The 16,434-nt window shown below is 35.2% G+C and overlaps 1 protein-coding gene across 1 annotated transcript in view; it reads right to left on the bottom strand.

Moving 5' to 3' along the window:
- The window catches only part of Vmat (Vesicular monoamine transporter), a 118,799-nt gene that overhangs the window by 39,093 nt on the left and 63,272 nt on the right, over window positions 1-16,434 (bottom strand). The window contains exons 2-3 of the mRNA XM_089087601.1: window positions 12,535-12,690; window positions 8,027-8,339 (exon numbers count right to left, since the gene is read on the bottom strand). Of these exons, the coding sequence (XP_088943727.1) occupies window positions 8,027-8,339; window positions 12,535-12,670 (449 nt within the window). The 5' untranslated portion in view covers window positions 12,671-12,690. The remainder of the gene's footprint in view (window positions 1-8,026; window positions 8,340-12,534; window positions 12,691-16,434) is intronic.

The following is a 16,434-nucleotide window of genomic DNA, read 5'->3' as shown; positions in this document are numbered from 1 at the left end:
CTGGATATTGCTTTATATCGTCAAGACGAGGTGAATGGTTGACTGGTGGGATATATGACAGAGTTTTCTAGTAGTATGTTGCCATAAATTTTTAATATAAAATTAGTGGTACTTTATAACATTGGGTACAATTCCGGGACAATTTAAATTGCTTTAAAAGATTTAATTTTTTTATTTGAGAACAGGGAAGATGAGCTGTGCCTAGGGATCCTTAGGAAACATCAAGCCATTTACGACCCATGTAACTGCGTTCACTCCCATGATGCCTATAACTATTCAGAAGAGGTAAAAAGGTATCACCTTTTAACCTTTCCCATGAAGTTGCTACTGGCTTTAAATCCTTTCTTAAAAAAAATTCTCACTCTACTCGATGTTTTCCTGATTTTCGCTCAGTCCATACTTGATTGCTACACTACACAGTGTTTTAGCAGCCTATTACTTTCTTTCAAGATTGGGATCAAATGTGTGCTTAGATTTTGATCCAGTGTAAAAGCGAATTCTCGAATAATTTCTAAGACAACAGAATTTGTTCTGCTAGCTAAATTTTAATAAAATATTTCTCCTCTATTTTTGTATTGTAACCAGTTTTCTAACCCAATATTATTTTCATCCATCTGAATTTTAATGCACTTTTTTCCAGTATTTTTTTCTGAAGACTAAACTTTCATGTACTTTTTGTTTCTTCACGTGGTTGATTCTGTCTTCTTACTGAATTGTGATAAACTTTTCCTGCGCCAAGTTTTATTTCTTCTAACTAAAAACCGGGCGAGATTTGAATAGTATCATGCAAAATTTTCATAATACCTGGCAAGATGCTGATAATACCAGGCAATATTTGGATAGTACCAGGTGAGATTTGGTAACATCAGGTAAGCTTTTAATACCAAGCAAGGTTTTTATGGTATCAGAGTAGATTTTCACAACACAATACTATGCAAGATTTTGACAATACTAAAGAAGATTTTAATATTACCATAGACAATTTTGATAACACAATGTAAGAGTGTGTTATTACTGTGCAAGATTTTGGGGGGAAAACACTCTTAAGGCAACTGAAATTTTAACGAGAGAGGGAGTGGATCAGGGATTCTATTCATAGAAAATTTAAAATTCTGCTGTATTCTGTTAGGGTGCCGGCTATACACGTCTTACAACTTTGCTTTTGGGTTATCTAGAAACCTCACAAAGATAAAAATTGATACAGACACTTTTTCCCTTAATTAAATAAAAAAAACAAGTTTTTTTAACTGAAAGTAAGGAGCGACATTAAAACTTAAAACGAACAGAAATTATTCCGTATATGAAAGGGGCTGTCCCCTCATCAACGCCTCGCTCTTTACTCTAAAGTTTTTTATTGTTTTAAAAAATAAAGTTGTTAGACAGAGTCAAACTTTAGCGTAAAGAGCGAGGCGTTGAGGAGGGGACAGCCCCTTTCATATACGGAATAATTTCTGTTTGTTTTAAGTTTTAATGTCGCTCCTTACTATCAGTTTAAAAAACTTTTTTTTTTATTTAATTTCTGATCGTTTTTTAGTTAATGCAGCTTTTATTTTGGCTAACCGTCATTGAATAAGTAAACAAAATTTGCATAAAAATTTTACTTTTGTTTTGCTAAATGGATGTCTTTACAAATTAACTTACGTAACTAACTTCTATATTCGTATATTTTTCTTCTGGCAAAAAATACAAAGTTGCAGATTTTTGCAGATATGAGCTTGAAACCTATGTAATAGGGTTTTCTGATAAGCTGAATCTGACGGTGTGATTTTCATTAAAATTCTTTCAGTTGTAGGGAATGTTTCCCCCTCTTTAAAAAATCGAGTAAATTTTCTCAGGCTCGTAGCCTTTGATGAGTACTACTAAACTTAATAAAATTTATATATTTAGAATCAGCATTATAAACACATTCTTTTGATACATTTATTGACATCAAAATTCCGTTTTTAAAAGTTTCAATTACTATTGAGCCGTATCGCTTGTTTTTTTATTGTTTTTTTTTATTACGTATATTTTATTACGTATATGAGGGGGTTCTCCCCTTAATCAATACCACGCTCTTTACGTTAAAAGTTAAAAGAAATTTTGATTCACAAACCCCTGAATCACAAAGGCCGTTTAATTAGAATAGATAGCTCTTTTGAAAGCACTAAAAAAAACTGTAGCGTAAACAGATAGGTATTGACTTGGGGGAGAACCCCCTCACATACGTTATAATTTCTGCTCGTTTTAAGTTCTAATGTTCCTTCTTACTTTCAGTTGAATAAACTTGTTTTTTTTTATTTAATTTCTGATCGTTTTTGAAATAATGCTTGGAAATCCAGCGCCCCCTTCATAGAAATGTCCCTTACCCCAAAGAAACATCCTCCACGGAAAGATTCTCCAGAGTAACCACCTCCTCAAGCCCCCTCCCCTCTAGAAAAAAATCCTTCCTGAAAATGTCTGTATACTTCCCACTAACCAATAAATAATGCTGGCAAGTCCGGCGCCCCCTTCATGGCAATTTCCCTTCCCCCATGAAAACTTCCTTCATGGACAGATCCTCTAAAATAAACCCCGACCCCCTCTCAAAACCAGAAAAAAAAACTCCTGAAAACTTCTATATACTTCCCAATAACCAATACTATATGTTAACATTGGGTAAAGTTCATAACTTTCAGCCCTCCCCCTGGAGAATTCGGGGGACTAATTCATCCTCAAAGACATAATTATTATATTTTTGACCATGCTGAACAAAATGGCAATCTCAAATTTTGATCGGGTGACTTTGGGAACAAAATGAGCGTGGAAGGGGGCCTAGTTGCCCTCCATTTTTTTGGTCACTTAAAAAGAGAACTAGAACTTTTAATTTCCATTCGAATGAGCCCTCCCACGTTATTCTAGGACCACTGGGTCGATACTATCACCCCTGGGGAAAAAAAAAAAAAAAACAAATAAAAAAACAAAAAAACAAATAAACACGCATCCGTGATCTTTCTTCTGGCAAAAAATGCAAAATTCCACATTTTTGTAGATAGGAGCTTGAAACCTCTACAGTAGGGTTCTCTGATACACTGAATACGATCGTGTGATTTTCATTAAGGTTCTATATCTTTTAGGGGTTATTCCCTACTTTTTTCGAAAATCAGCCGAATTTTATCAGGCACTTAAATTTTGATGGATAGAACTGTACTTGATGAAAGTTATATATTTGAAATCAGCATGAAAATTTGATTCTTTTGATGTATCTATTGGTATCAAAAACCCGTTTTCTAGAGTTTCGGTTACCATTGAGCCGGGTCGCTCCTTACTTACAGTTCGTTACCACGAACTGTTTGACAAGTGTAAGTCGATGCTTACTCTTGGAGGAAACCATAGGTTTGTTACTACTGAACCATGTGTTTATCTGCTTTTCACAGTGATAGAACTTTTTAAATCATTTAAATCACTGCAGACAATACGGTTATCAATCAGTAGAGAGCCTTGAGGTTAAAAAGCTATTTTATAGTTTAAGATTTTTAAAAGTCTGCTTTTACAAGTAGGTGAAAAAAACCAGAATTGTGAAGCAAAACTTGTGGATGTATATGACCCATCAAATTCAAAACTAGTCATGGAGCAGGAGATAATAGCTATTTCTTATGCCCATGCCCAAAACGACTAAGCTAATATCATATAGTTTGTATATATTTTTTGAAACAAGAGGGGATGATGAGAACGTCTTAAATTAATCCTGAAAATAAGTGTACTGTATATCAAGATTAGATTATACGTCCTATCCCGTTTCACCATCATATTAGGATGACAAAACTATTAATTCAGGTTTAACATGTTAGGTTTGTAAGTGAGAAAGACGCAGTAAAAGGTCACGATCATATTATTAACCCCGTTTCATCAGGATATAATTTCAGGGGGTGGGTCCTCAACTCATGTAATATAAAATAAAACAATAACTCCTTATCTCCTTTTTATTCATAACTCAAAATATGAACTAAAATTCATGCTCCCAGCAGTAGGTTGACTACAGAAAGATGGAATCGTCAATGGCTTATGGGTCAAAGATAGTTTTCAATACAAAATAATAGCTAAATCAACAGAAAAGCTGCTTGCCATGGATTTCACCTGGAAATACATAGAAAAATGGAAATGGAAAATGGAAATTCATAGAAATTCTGAAATATCACTTTCCTTGTGACGAAATGTATATAAGATTTCGGATGAATTTTACAGACTGGGATGTGGAGATCTACTCGGAACTAATGTAGCGCCAGGCTCCAAATCAGCTTATATACTTCAAACAAGAAATCGTAGTCATTTTATTTCCAAAAGTGTGTTCCTGAGGCCCAAAGTGTACTTTATGCTAACAAACAATGGGAAAAAAAAGTGGTCAAAGGATTTGCCCATATACTGTGTTAATGAGCATTTTGACATGAGTGAGTATCATGAATGCGTGAAAATTGACACCATTCCTCGAGAAAAATAACTGGCAATCCACTGTCTGAATTGTAAGAGTTATACTTTAAAAGTTAAAAAAAAAAGTGCCATGACCTCCATATCAGACAAGGAGTGCCTTTGTAGAGATAGAATAAAAGTACTCACTCTTGGTCACTATCTAATTTCTGATCAGGATGAGTGCATTAAATTTCGAGGGCATCATAGAGTCAGCAAAATTCTCCATTACTAGTGCTACTAACAACTCATGGCAGTAACAAGCCACCTGAGGCCAACACAGCTACGCACGCTCCTCCTCCATCCCAGTCTACTCAAAGCCTCCCTCTTTACAGCCCTACAGAAGCTCTTATTTCCATGAAATCTTTCCTTATGACATCCTCCCACACCATTCATGGACGGCCTGCTTTTCGCATTGTGATCGACGGTTACCCAACAAGAACAATCTTTGGCAACCTTTCATCGTTCATCCACAGAAGGTGTCCTAGCCATCTCATCCTTTCTCCCATTATAGCCATAGAAGGAGGAAATGGTACAATATTTTTTTGTATAGCTTTCTATTTAACAAAGGGTTAGTCAATCAGGTACCAAGAAAAAAATATGTAGGTTGTTTTTCTGACGAACTTCTAGCAAACCCATCTCCATCTCCGTCAGAGTGTTCACGCTTCACAAATATAATTGGCCAGTGTATCCCTGTAGCATCCAATCCTCTACTCTTGGTTCCCAGGCATATTTCCCTATTCTTCCAAACTTTCTTCAACTATGAAAAAGTACCTGGGCCTTGGCTATTCTACTTCAAACATCTTCACTGAACCCAAAGTCCTTACTAATAATACTACCTAGGTAAGTGAAGCCGTACACTTGATTAATTTTATCGTTACCCAACATCACTTTCTCACCTTCAATTATTCCTTGTCTTAACAACTTAGTCTACTTAACATTCATTTTCAAGCCTATTCTTTCACCCTGAACTCGCAAAACCTCTTAAAATTAATTCTTTTTGCTAACATTTTCATCTAGGATGCTTAAATCATCAGAATAATCTAAGTGTGGTGAAGTTTTACTTTCCCAATGAATTCTGCGTTCTCTTATTGCCTTTGCTCAGCTCCTAAGGATCATCAGCGATGATTGTATCGAAATAATAGTCCTAAAAGATCAGGAGCGGGTGCATTCGACCAGAAATTAAAAGTTCTAGTACGCTTTTTAAGTGACCAAAAAGATTGGAGAGCAACTGGACCCCCTCCCACGCCCAAGTTTCCCCCCAAATTACCAGATGAAAATTTGAGATAATCATTTTGTTCAGTTTAGTTAAAAGATCAAATAATTATGTATTTAGGTGTAAAATGACCCCCCCCCAGTCCTTGGGGAGAGGCCTGAAAGCTATGAAATTCGCCCATTGTTTACGTATAGTATTTGTTATTGGAAAGTATACAGACAGGTTTTTAGCGGTGGGTGGTATGCTTGGGGTGGATTTCTAAAGGGAGAACCTTCCTTGGGGAGGAAAGTTTCGGAGTGGTGAATATTCCACTGGAAATTTTGGAAATATCCCAATGGGGATTTAACAGAATTACTATACGAAATTCTTCTTAATTGTCTTACATTCTCTTCGCGAAATTTTCCATGGGGAGATGTTCTGGGGGAATTTTCCAGGGGCTTTTTTCTGTGTGTTTTGATTTCCGGGAAATAACTTCCACAGAAGCATTTCAGTAGTCATCGAGAAACTGATTAGAGATTAAAGTCTTATTCAAATGAAAGAATACTAAAGATAATTTTTCAGGCTGAATTGTCCGTGAGCAATTTTACTGGGAGCGGGGATTCTCAGCGAGGAGGGAGTTGTCCGGAGAGAATTGTACGGGTAGGGGTGCACTTTATGTTGGATGGAATTTCCACTGAGGAATTGTCCGTGAGGGGGAGGGGTATATTTCATAGAGGGTGAGTCAGATTTACCGGAATTATTTGAGAAATGAGCAGAGATTATTCCATATATGAAGGGTTTCCCCCTCTTCATTACCTTGCTCTTTACACTAAAGTTTGACTGTTTGTCACAATTTTTTAAGAGTGTCTACTGAAACACAGGGGCTGTTTGATTAGAATACGATGCTTTTTTAAAAGTGTTAACAGCTTTAGCGTAAAGAGGAAGATATTGAGGAGCAGGCAACCCTCCATATACGGAATAATTCTGCCAAAATTAATATGCAATTTTTGTTTTAATCTATCATATACGGTGAGCCAAATTCGAACCTGCGTTAGTTGAAAAACGTTCAGAAATTAAAAAAAAAAAAAAAATTAAACTAAAAGAAAGGAGGGAAATTAAAACTTAAAACGAGCAGAAATTATTCCATATATCCAAGGGGCTGTCCCCCCTCAACGCCTCGCTCTTTACTCTAAAGTTTTTATTGCTTTAAAAAGTAGAGTTTTGACAAAGAGTCAAACTACAGCGTGACTATCAGTGACAAAAACTAAAAACGAGACACCTCACTGTATCCCATGTGAAAAAGTTATTTTCCTTGTTGCTCAAGATGGGGAACTGTAATGTAATTTGAATAAACAACTAAAACATTTTTTTACCTTACCATTTATACCAATTTAAGTTAGAGGAACGTTATATGGCTTAACCAGCCTCTTGATTCTCCCACTGCTAATTGCGGTTTCCTTTTATTGATGTTGATTTTATTATGTTTTTATACTATATTTTGTTTCGGTACTCTTCTATTAACCGGACTCTTTTATATAGTGCTACTTTGGTTAATGCTAATGAAATACAATAAAATAGGATGACTATACAATACTTTAGAAACAAATTTTGGCTATATCTTTGCACATTAGGGATGGGGGTGGGCTAAAGCATAGCATATACTAAATACGTAACCGAACCTAACCTAGGTACCACCCCCCCCCCCCCCCAAAACCCCAAAAACAACACTTTAAATATCGTATACGCAATTAAAACCACGCTATACATTGTATTTCTCTACAACGGTGTCTTGTATCATCCCGTTCAAAAACGGGTTTTTCAACTCGCTCGAGTTTGAGATATAAATTAGTCATTCAACTAATTCAGTTGTTAAAAGTTTAATAAGATAAGAGCTAAGATAAGATTTATTCATTATGAAATACACATACAATAATCAAAAGTGAATTAAAATAATATTATTTTATGCGCTTTCTCTTGGTTTGAATTAGTGATTACACACACATAGGTGATGGCATGGGCAATCTGACTCCTTCCTGATACATGGGGGGGATTTTTCAGGAAACTAGGAGTTTTTAAGAAAACCTTTCCATATCTTTAATCAATATCCCAAAGTTTTTCCGTAAGTTATACTTCCTAGCCTAATTTCCAACAGATTCACTGAGCAATAATCTGTTAGATTCCTTGAAAATCATCAAATTCAGCTACATTTTAGAAACTTTGACTGGAGAAGGTTTCCAGTGCTATTCAACATTGACATACATTGTTTCCAGCAGAGCTTTTGAAGAGGGAGGGAGATGGGTCTTCCTTTGGAATGGCCCGGGAGACATTTTTTTTTCAGAAAACTACCAACTTTCCAATATGATTAATTTGGAGATTATTGATTAAAAAAAAATATTTGTGCAGGCTTACTTGTGAGTCAGTGGTCCAACAAAAGGATTCGCAATAAGCTGCATGATTGCTTTTGACGCAAACAAAATGCTGACTTCGAGGTTTTCATCTTCTAACTCATCTCTTCTACTCTTTTGGCTATAAGCGGTTTGTGTTGGAGGCTCTACATCCCAGTTGGTTGTTGTGTTACAGAAAGTGTATGGAGCAGGTGACACCAAGATATTTGAACAAGGTGTACCTGGTGTACAGTTAACGGCACTTACGCCATCGCTAGGAATTGTTAGATTGTCTTTTCTGTGGCGAATATTGAACAAGTAGTTTGGAATGATTGGGACTGAAAAGAAAAAAAATTAACCAGCTGAATGCCTACCGAACTTTATAATTTATAGTCTCTTTATAAAATTCGAATATGATAAAGATTTTAATACAAATATAAACACAGGTCAGAAAAAAAACAGGTTGAGGCACTTCCGAGGGCTTGCATGCAAAGGGGTCAATAGCCCAAATTATTTTTGACAATGATTGATTTCAACTCCAGCGTCACTACAGTTCTTGGCTTACATCTGCTTGTTTTACCACTTCTTTTCTTTTGCTTTATTTTCCTTTTTTTCTGTTTCTCCATTTCCTTTAACATCTGGATATCAAAATCTAGTCATGAATCTTTTAAGTCTGCATAAATTGTTAATAATGCAATTTAGCTAGGTACTTTTGTGTTTTCCAGTTGATGAATCCCATAAGAATATTTTTTTCTTGTTTTTTTTACATCTGGCATACAGTCCTACCATCTACACTCTCTCGAAAGGTCAAAGCAAAAGGAGCAGGCCGGTACGCAAGGGAAGGAACATTTGGGCTTGTTTCCTACTGAAGTCTTAAGATTTAGTGATTTTTGTTCCGTACTTTTGAATTAACTCGCATGCTTTTTGGTTTCACAAAACATTAGTCCCCCTTCTCAAATTTTTTGCCCCATATACAATAAATATAACTTTGAAAAGCATGCTGATTTTATTCAATTTTTGACGATAAGTTTTTGTTTATTTTATTTATTTTCTTTGATTTTTGATTAGATTTCTTTGCATATCCTATACACCATTCACCATGTGCAAAAATTGAGCGATATATTTTTTTTTCTTGAGGCCTTTCTTCCCCATCTTTTCAGGAGGTATTAAACTATAAAGTACATACTTTTAAATTCTGTATGATAAGTTAATATGATTTTACTCAATTTATAAAAGAAAACTTTTCTAAGCCTTTTTTTTTAGAAAACGGTTCAGATACTCAGAATCAAAACAAAACAAATGCAATATTTTTATTGGCTAAGTCAGATAGAAAATAAAAGAATGGGTTGTGTTCTTAATCAGAGTATATTAGGAATAAGGGATCTAGTGCTTAATTAGACACTATCAATCGATACAGCAGGCCATAGCCATTTAAAAAAGCCTAATTAAAGAACTAATTTAATTTTCTTGCGAGATTGAGTTAAATAAGGATTAAAATCGGCTTGGTGTGCGTGAATTTTTAACTTTGCGTCAATAACCTGTTGGCCAGTAAAACTACTACTAAGAACTGCATAATGTTTTCTCATTATGGATGGATTGCTTTTAAAATTCTAGTTAATAATTTTAAAATAAGAAATCCTTTATAAACAATGAATAATAGACTTTTCTAGGGATATACCTCCGTAAATCTGAAAACGTTTCTTGCCTGCACTGAAAGAAGCCAACAGGTTTAAGAAAGCTTTCATCAATTAGCGCATCATGATGATAAAACAGGAAATATCTCAAAGCAATTAATGAATCAATAAGTTTTAAAAATAAATATTTATAATTTAGGATATTTTTTAAACAAATCTCTACTGATCATCCGTTGAAAGTGGTAGAACATCTCTGTGTGTCCAAAGTATGTGATTGGAAAGGAAAGTGATGTTTTATTTAAGAAGTTGAGCAAACAAGAACACGAGGGGACAGTATTTCAGTATCTCCCATGAAAATGTGTCTGCATTTGTATGCAACTGGATGATGGTGATTCAAAGTGGTATTTTATTTAACTAGTTGAGCAAACACGAGAAGCCAGCATTTTAGTTTTTTTTTATATTAAAACTAGACTGCTACATAGTGGTAACTATGTTGCACCAATAATTCTTTTTTGTAGTCGATGTATTAAATAAAAACCATCCTGACCTGTCATAGCTGACACATCATACTTCGAACAATGCATAAAACCCTTTAAGTGTCTTCCACTAACGTTTCATTGTAAAAATCACAATTAAAACTGAAAGCTATTTTACATTGGTTACATTTTGTCTTTCCTATCACCTGTCTTATCGTTCTGTAGTTCTCATTTTCAAATGCTTTTTCATTTTCCTTCATGTCGTATTCTAGAAAACAACTGAAAGACATAAAAAAAAACGTGCATGGAGTACGTTTACACAAGCTAATAATTGTATATTTTTTCGTTCAATTTAATTCAATTTATTCATTTAAAAATAAAGCACAACACCAATAACAACACAGATCCTGGAAGCGAACTTATGAAGGACCATAACAACATAAAATTAAAAATGAAGAAGAGAAAAAAAGAAGAAGTAAAAAAAGAAAAAAAAGAGAAGACACGGGTAATCAAAGCAAATCGATTAAAATTTTAGAGATTGATTTATATTATCAAAGAAATATAAATCAAGTTCCTATCTCCTGTCTTATCGTTCTGAAGTTCTGATTTTTCGAATGCTTTTTTATTTTTCTTCTTGGCGTATTCTGGAAAACAACTGAAAGTCATAAAAGAAAAAAAAACATGTATGGAATACGTTTGCCCAAGCATATAATTGTATATTTTGTCGTTCTTATAACCTGTCTTTTCGTTCTGTAGTTCCCATTTGCGAATGAACTTTTTCATTTTCCTTCTTGGCGTATTCTGGAAAACAACCGAAAGACATAAAAGAGAAAAAACAAAAATTTATGGATCTTGTTTGCCCAAGCATCTGTCTTTTAACGAAACTAATTTTCCTGCGACTCATCGTGAAACACATTTTTACACGTTATTTTTACTGTCCTTTTTAGAATTGTTTGAACAAACTAAAGGACATAGAAGAAAAAAATAAAAAAAAGTAAAAAAATAAAAAAAAGTATCGCTTGCCCAAGAATTTAGTTTTATATGCATGTTGACACACCCGGCACTTCATATTAATATTTACAATTGTTTGATTTCTTCCCGCTCTTCATGAGTAAGAAAATATCTATTGCTTTTAACCGCCTTCTGCTTTTGTTTTAGCTACTCTACTAGTATTCTAGTTTATAAGAGTCTTGGGCTTTCAATAATTAAGAAATTACATGTAATTGAGCTTCATTTTTAATTGAAAACTAACTTAGTGCAAATCAATTTCCATACTCCTCCTCCTTAGACTCCTAGATTCTCCTGTGCCTCCAGAGATACCTAGCTCATCAACAAGAAGTCTCCAGTCTTCGCGATATCCTGCTGCCACCAGGATATCTTCCCACTCGGGTTGCAGGAACGTGTAAAGAGAGCGGAGATCCGGCTGGTATGTGCGGCGTAGGGTGCTCTTAAGATGACACCTTCTTCTTTATTGTGCAGTTTGCCACTGGAAGATTGCCCTGGGAGTTTTAAGGTCCTCCATTCTCAAGACATGGAATAGATATTGCCATCGACGTTGGTGGATGGTATTTGTAATAAGAGGTGGGCTGATCATTTTTCGGATCTCAGCGTCAAGACTCGATCTGTCGAGTGTATACTCAGGATTCTTCGGATACATGTATTTTCAAAGACTAAGATCCGACGCTATTGCTCTTCATTGATGTTCAATATTTTGGCTGCTTACCAGAATCAACAGAATATTGTTGTTGAAGAGTCCGATCCGAATTGAAAACTCATTCTACCACCAGATTCTTTCTGTGGTACTTCTTTCTGCAATAAGCCACTATTTTCATATACTTTCCAGGTATTTCAATTTTACCACCTGTTCAAACTCCTCATCCCCGCACTTGATCTCAAGTATTAAGTTAGAATATATATTTTCTACAATAATACAAAATTAAAATATATATGATTCTAATCACAAATTGTTGCAAATATTATTGTTTATAGATTCCTTGCTGTAGCAAGCTTTATCAATATCAATGATGTAATCTTAAAAGACAGAAAGTGTCTAATTGAACTCCAAAATCAACAAACCCTGCAACTATAGAACAGTTTGAATGGGAACTTGGTACTATAGATGCTTTCTCCCTAATTTATCTCGAACAATGGTAAAGCTTTCAATACCTTTTTTATCGTGAGAAGATGTTTCTTTTAATGGGTTGGGGAGAGAACTTATTCCAAATCCTGGAATAAACTAATGATTAGACTAAATGGTTGCCTGCAAGACTGATTAATTTAGTATTAATGGTCATGATAGTCCAGCTTTTATGTTGTGCTGAGTATCATATCCCATTTGGAGATCCTTGAATATACAAGTTATCTAAGTTTTAATGGTTGTTGCTAGTTACTCTAAGGAATTTTTACATTTAATGCGGTCTTACCAACAGTTGTCAAAAGCATATTGTCTAGTAGCAGAGCTATGGCAACAATGAGCAAAACCAGTCGTCTGGATTGACGAAACTCTGTAAACCATCTTCCAAAGCTGGATTCTTCCGTCCATCCTCTCAGAAATCCCATTCCAGGCGCACGCTCACAGGCTGAAACAAAACTTGTATATTTCCACACACTTATTATACATTTGGCTCCTAAGAACTTCACTTGAAGTGGTTAACTAGTAATTACACGCTTTTTGGATGCAACTTAGATAGTTTGATGGTGTTTTGTTATTGTGGAACTTTAACACTTATAAACACCCATAAAAACGAAAAAAGGCGTAGTTTTAGAGGAAAACACACTTAAATACTGTCTCTCAATAATAACTGGAGCAAAATATATAAATTATTAAGTAAAATTTCAAAAAAAAGTTCCCAATTGTGAACAAGGCAAATTCCCAATCAAGGTTCCTCATTTGGTGGATGGAGTATCTGCAAAAAAGAGGGCCCCCTCCCAGTAAAGTGGCATAAAATGCCGTTTTTGTGCTCCCTCCCAACCGTCTTTAGATAAGCTGCCCCTTGTCTTTTTTAGCATGCTTACCTGATAACTAAAGCCTTATATAAAAATATCATAGAGGTATTAAAATTACATTTTTTGGGTGTTTGGAAGGGCTATCAGTATCTTTAGGGAGGGGCTATCAGTATAGCTGTTTTGTTACTGGAAGGGCTATCAGTATAGCTGTTTTGCTACTTTTGATATTTAAGCTTTATCTGAACATCGGGGTAGTGAATTTGTTAATCCCCATGTAAAGAATGTTCGACTGAAATATAATACAATCCTCTATCATAGTCATAGTTCAATAAAGGCAGCATCGGCCGAATGACTGATAAGAAATATTCAACTTTTATTTTATAGATATTACACTTTAAAAAATACTGCTGCTTTTATTCATGATTTGGATAAAATCGTGTTGATTTCTAATCAACGTCCACATCGATCCCTGTCCAACTCAATTCCAACAGAAGTTCATCATAATGTCAATACATTTGACACTTTTCTTAAACAGTATTCCAATGGTGCTGGTGGTAATGAAAAGAAAAAGAAGAAATTCAATGCTGGTGATACTGTTCGAATCAATCGAACTACTAATGTTTTTGAAAAGGGTAATTACTTATGGTCCACTGAACTTTTTAAAGTCTCCAAACTCTTGGACACTACACCCATACGTATTGTCTACGTGACATGAAAGATGATGAGATTCTTGGCGGCTTTTATGATTATGAATTACAAAAAGTTAAAAACACTGGAATCTATCAGATTGAAAAGATATTAAAGACTCGTACTCATAGGGGCATGAAACAGTTGCTTGTTTCGTTGGCTAGGATACAACTCTGATTTTGATTCTTGGATCAGTGTTGAAGATATTGACAATGTCCAATGATTTGTATGTAACATTTATGTCCAATGTCTCCGACCCCCTCTAAAATGATTTGAATAAAACAAGTGATTTTTGGACGAAACTCTCCCATGCCATCAATTTCGATGATGGAAAGTATGAAGTGGCTCTTGCCGACTTTATTCTCAAAAATACCTATGATATCCTTAGAAAGGATCGTGTGTATGAGATAAAAGTTATACCATTCAATTGGTCACTCTTTGTTGAGTATGAATGGGTTAAAGCACTTAAATCTAGTGAATACCCAGATGTTACATTGAGATATAAAGAATATGGTACTATGACAGATGTGTGTCTTAAAATCAATAAAAAAATCTCATATCGAAGGATGGGTACATTACATTTTAATTATTCAATTGAACACGATAGTATTTGCATTTCCTCGCCTGTTGACACGTAAATGATTCATCTCAACGATAACCTGAGAGATGTTCTTGGCTTTAAACAGAATATCATTAATGGGAAAAACGCTGGAACCGTTAGCGGGATGGATCAAGTTATTTTTGCTGATTATCTACCTGGTCTCGCCTCGGACTCTTGCATATTTCTCTACGCCTCCTTTGTGGAAACATCGAGAGTTGGTAATTCAAATGTCCCCCTCCTACGTGTTCTTGAGCAAAAAACAACCCATAAACAAGTTCATCGCTATAATATAAAGTATCTTCAGTGTGTACTTGTGAACACTTAGTATTTGGAATTCTGTCAATTAACATTATGGACTGAATTAGGTGATCCTCTAGCAATAACAAAAGGTTTGGCCGTGATTACCTGTCCTTTTCGACCTATTCGGCAACAACAACAACAAAATGGCTAATAGAAAAATATATTTGTATGTCCTGATATTGATTGCTATGTTACTGCTCTCCAACCACGAAAATTGGGTCATGGAATGGACTATTATAAAGGCTTTTCGTCAATGTTAGGCTACGGTCTTGGCAGTTGGTTTGCTAAGCAGTTTCGTTCTGCAATACCGCTGGCTAAAAAATATATTGCACCGGTTGCTGCAGATTTTCCATCCTCTACGCTACACGATTGGGGGGATGGTAAAGATTTTTAAAGAAAGTGTTTCAAAAAATCTCAGGTCCAGCGCACGATCCCTTGGCAAGCGATTGAAACAAAGTGGAAAAGGTTTTAAAAGGAGGAAAAACATCTCTTCACTCATTAATCTGTACTCAGGTCAGAAGCAAAAGACATCATCATCATCACTCTTGTCAAAGAAAAGTAAGAAAAAGAAACCAAGAAGAAAAATTGTCAGATCGAAAAGGGATTTCTTTTCCTAGATGGCATATCTACCCCACAGGGAAACTCATCCCACTGTCACTACATCTCTAAATATTTTCAATGCAGAGAGTGTATATATCAGTGTAAAACACGGATACTATCACCAATTCTACCCAAACCGACCCGTCTCTGAAAATACGTATTATCAAATTTATTCCAATGAAGACTACTTCATAAATTTATCATCCACATTTATTGATTTAAAAGTTGTGGTGAGGAAAAAGTCTGACAATTCACCTCCCTCCAACGTCGATGGACTATCTTATGAGAATGGTATACTACACAATTTATTTAAACAAATATGTGTCTACATAAATGGAACATTGGTGAGCACCAGCAACAATTTATCAAACTATGCTAGTTACATAAAATTTATGTTGATGACTCCAATGGCCTATAAGAAATTGAGAGGTCTGCCAATGGGCTATGACTATAGAACAAATGTTGATACTGACGGTGAACTCACTTGGGCAGTGAGCAAGGAGTATCATTTAGTTGGTAGACTCAATCATGAAATATTCAATATATCCCAATGGATGCCCCCCAATGCTAAAATTGATATAAAGTTACAACTTGCACCGTCCAATTTCATATTGAGAAAAATACTTGATGCAGTACCCGATGCTAATGTCAATCTAACCTCGGCAATACTTCATGTGCGAAAACAACAGGCTATGAGTTTTGTTTCTTTGGAAATTGAAAAACTAAGACCCTCTGGAAATAATATCAAGCTGCTCGTTTCTCAGTCAATCGCCAATCAACGTCATATTGCCACTGGATCAAGTACCTACACCGATTCTTCATTTATCAATGGTGAAATTCCATCGAAACTTGCCTTGGCTTTTGTAAAAAGTGCCAGTGCCATAGGATCGTGGACAACCTCGCCACATGAATTTGAATTATTTGGACTTTCCTCACTTGTCTGTAAAGTAAACAGAATTCACCTCTACTAGTTATCCTTTGCTAAATTCTATGAAACGCTATATTAATTGACAATGAAATCTCTGGATAGAGATTCTCAACTCTATAAAAACGGTGTAGCCGATTCACTGCTTACAAAAAGTCAGGGTATCTTTGTCTTGGACTTGTTTGGTATTCAAGATCTGAGTATTGTCCAAACGGGCACTGTACGTTTAGAGTGTACCTTTGACAAACCGTTGACAGAGAGTGT

This window comes from Artemia sp. Qi Xiang Cuo, chromosome 4 (genome assembly GCF_049724085.1).
Source record: "Artemia sp. Qi Xiang Cuo chromosome 4, ASM4972408v1, whole genome shotgun sequence".
Classification (NCBI taxonomy): domain Eukaryota; kingdom Metazoa; phylum Arthropoda; class Branchiopoda; order Anostraca; family Artemiidae; genus Artemia; species Artemia sp. Qi Xiang Cuo.
The sequence above is the reverse complement of the archived record's forward strand: the minus strand, read 5'-3'. Positions and strand labels throughout refer to the sequence as shown.